Below are 3,363 nucleotides of genomic sequence, written 5' to 3'. Positions count from 1 at the left end.
AACCAGGTTGAGCGACGGGGGGCTGGAAACATCAGCAACGCCACTGGACTGTGGCAAGACACGAGTACAATCACACACGCTCACACAACTGCATGGGGCTTCTCGCAAAAACAACAACAAAAAAAATTAATCTAACTGATATTTGTCCTCATTCACTCACCGTTGGCCATTGTATCAAGAAAAAAAAATTATATAAAAGCAGCATTGAAACAAACATCAGGTGCCATGACTCTTAAAGGCGGCAGGCAATCTTTAATTGAATGAATCTGTCGATGTTTCCTGCAACAGAAGTCATAGTCTTCTCAATGTTCAATGTTCGTACAGTCCTGCTCAGTAGTAACTATTGATAAGCCTCAGCTCCTGCAGTTACCCGACCAGGCACTAAGGGGCGTAAAAGGCTCCACATTTATGTGCAACAAAACTCCCTGCATTTAATAGTCATGCAATGCATTACACTTTTCGTAACTACAATAGAAACCAAAAATGACAATGCATAAATGAAGCAATTGGTTGAAATAAAACCTATATATATATATGTAATGTCTCAGCCATGCTTGGAAAAAAAAAAAAAAATTTGAATAACCAATGGATCTTAATTTTGGTTCAAGGAGATAAATTGTCCCGAGTGAAGATTGCAACAAACAAAAAACAAAAAAAAAGGGGATGAGAGTAAGAAACCATCAAGTAAAATGACCCAAGCAGGTCCAACTGATTCTGTTGAACAAATCAAACGAGCACTAGTGGGTAACTGAGCACAGTTAAGTAGAAGGCTTGAGAAAGAGAGCATATGATATTGTCGAATACTTTCAAGTCGAGGTAGCTGATGCAGAGAACCAGAATAAAAGTGGAAGGGGACGCATTTCCCGGGAAAAAAAAAGTGTACACGTGGGTGGCCTTGGCGCGGAATCTCCACACGGGACAGTTTAGCCTGTAACAAGTCCGAAGCAGCTTTAGGTCACCCTACATACTTTTACACTTAGGCTATAGTCTTAAAAAATAACCACAACATAATTTAAATGCATCATCTTAATGTACCTTCATAAATAAAAAGACAAACCCAGCCTGTATTCACAGTGATGACCAGGGTGTTAATTCAAAATACTGAAAGAAGATTATAAAGTGTGTCCCAAAGGCGACTTTCCTGACGTTTTGATTAAAAAATATTTAAAAAAAATAAAGGCGAAAGCAGCGGTTTTTAGTAACACGTTAACCACAGACATGGGTCGCGCTGGCCTGAAAGCTGTGGAAGCCGTCTGCTAGGTGAAGGCAGAGCGCAATAGACTACTTGTACAGAGAAAAAACACAGTAAAGCTATGTGTACAGTACTTAGGAATAAGTCACTTGTTATTTCGAGGACATAATTCAGCACTGGTCACCAATGCCACACGATTTGATTGATGAAACGACTTACGGTTCGTATTAAAAGACAGTGTTTAGCCAAAACAGAGGATGGTCATCGTTCTGGAGTTCACCTCTTTCAACTATTCCAGCATTCAGCCACAGCATCAAGTGCTATCTCGATTTCTCCAGGCGGACAGGTCAACAGGTCAAGCCCCGGTAAAGCCACGCAGTCCAGATCTGATGACTTACACATTCGATAAAAAGCTATAGTACCAACGCACATCCCAAACAGCATGCGTTTCAGTTCCTCTCGTCGCCAGATCTGACACGGGAAAGAAAAAGGCTACAGCCCTCATTTGGTTTAAAGGGAACTCGAGCTTGGCAGATCACAACGCTAGAATGAAACGCGTGCTTCTACCGGATCACCGCGCGCCGGAGGAGTACTTGGCCTTGGTGATGAGGTATAACACGATGTCTTGGTGTCCTCCGAAAGCGGCGATGTGCAACGCGCTCCAGCCCTCCCGGTTCGCCAGCCGTATATCGGCTCCGAACTTCACCAGCAGTTTAACGAGCTCCAGATTCCCGTCGATCACCGACTGATGCAGCGCTGTCTGTCCCTCGGGGCCAAACGAATTAACGTTAAACTCGCAGTTGGTCATATTCTGCAGCAGCGAATGGAGCTCCTTCGTGTTGCCTTTCTTCACCGCCTCCTGGAAGACTCTCTGCGGCGCCGAGCACGTCGATATCTCCGCCTGGCTCATGATGCTCTCCGCAGCCTTTACGGTCTCTAGTACTGGGATATTCGCGGCTTGACTGGACTAAACCCAGTTTAGACGCGTTAGACTAGAAATGAGACAAGCGTATATCCCAAAAAGGACAAGTAAACGACACACTCGGTGTGTAAATGCAGTCAGTGGCTATGGTATATATCCAAAGACCTAGCGAGAAAGTTCAATCATCCACAAAGCGTCAAGTCTCCGTGTGTGAGAGCGTCTCTCAGTAGCAGCACCAGGTTATGGCAGAATATGGAGTTATTTAATGTGCGAAAGGAGGCGTGTGAACGGCCGTATCTCCGGTTAAGCGCATCGAGGGCCGTTAGGTTTAGAGGCGTCTGAGTTAGTTTACCTCAGGAAATGCGTCTCTCGCGTCCCGCGGTGCTTTATTTGGCAAGGCTGACTGGAATAAACAAAGAAACTGTTAAAAGGACTAGTTCACGCTGTCGAGTAGCGGCTTCTAGAAGTGAGCAGGTAAAGATGTACTTACCTCTTAACGTTTGGACGGGTTGAAGTGACTCAGAAACTGCCCGCTGCTATTTGTCCCGGTGATCTCTGCCCAGAGCTGCGTTGCCAGGGGGATATTTTAGCCGAACTAGTCTGCATAACAAAACGTCTCTATAGAATAAAGTATTGTGGAATGGGAGGGGCTGGGCGACGCTGATTGGCTGCGGGGTCGGCTTGGGGGCGTGGTCAAGCGGTGAAACTGAGAAATGGGCGTGGCTCAGTGCCCAAACGTCTCACCGTAATAAAACCACAGCGTTATTAGGCTATGCGTTAATATGATCTTCGGCGAACCAAATGGTGCAGATTCGAGGGAAAAAGATGTTATAAACAAACACTTGAAAGATGGACATAAGATAACAGATAGGCTTGGGTTGGGTGTTTATTCAGTGCCTGATTAAAATTTTGTTACACATAGATATACTTGCTATTTTGCCATCATAAACGCAATCAGAAGGCAGTTTTAGATTATCTCTAGTATTAAAATCAGTTCCCACTACAGAGGAAAATATTCACCTGAAAATCCAGATTTTCCAATGACTGTACCGGTCTGTACCAAATGGCATGACCTCTTCTCTATTGGTGTTTCTTTTAAAAGGAACTCGAAACACCTTAATCTGAACCATTAGACTTTAGGACTTGTGGAGCAGCCATTCCAGCTTTTTTAAATCTTCCTGTGCGCGTCCACAGAGGTGCGCAAAAATCCCGGCGTCAAGCATGCGCTGTGAAGTCGAACCTGAAACTC

At 44.6% G+C, this 3,363-nt stretch overlaps 1 protein-coding gene across 1 annotated transcript; it reads right to left on the bottom strand.

Moving 5' to 3' along the window:
• Nucleotides 1–573: 573 nt before the first annotated feature.
• LOC122146394 (notch-regulated ankyrin repeat-containing protein A-like) lies at nt 574–2,723 on the bottom strand. The gene is made up of 2 exons (XM_042764768.1): nt 2,605–2,723; nt 574–2,517 (listed from the first exon to the last, which is right to left on the bottom strand). The coding sequence occupies exon 2, from the start codon at nt 2,100–2,102 to the stop codon at nt 1,764–1,766; it is 339 nt and encodes a 112-aa protein (XP_042620702.1). The 5' UTR covers nt 2,103–2,517; nt 2,605–2,723; the 3' UTR covers nt 574–1,763.
• Nucleotides 2,724–3,363: the final 640 nt, after the last annotated feature.

The sequence above is a fragment of the Cyprinus carpio genome, chromosome A10 (genome assembly GCF_018340385.1).
Source record: "Cyprinus carpio isolate SPL01 chromosome A10, ASM1834038v1, whole genome shotgun sequence".
Classification (NCBI taxonomy): Eukaryota; Metazoa; Chordata; class Actinopteri; order Cypriniformes; family Cyprinidae; genus Cyprinus; species Cyprinus carpio.
Note: the sequence above shows the minus strand (reverse complement) of the source record. Positions and strands in the feature narration are given on the sequence as shown.

Coding starts and splice junctions, on each gene's coding strand:
- LOC122146394 (XM_042764768.1), bottom strand. CDS start 2,102: ATGAGCCAGGCGGAGATATCGACGTGCTCGGCGCCGCAGAGAGTCTTC.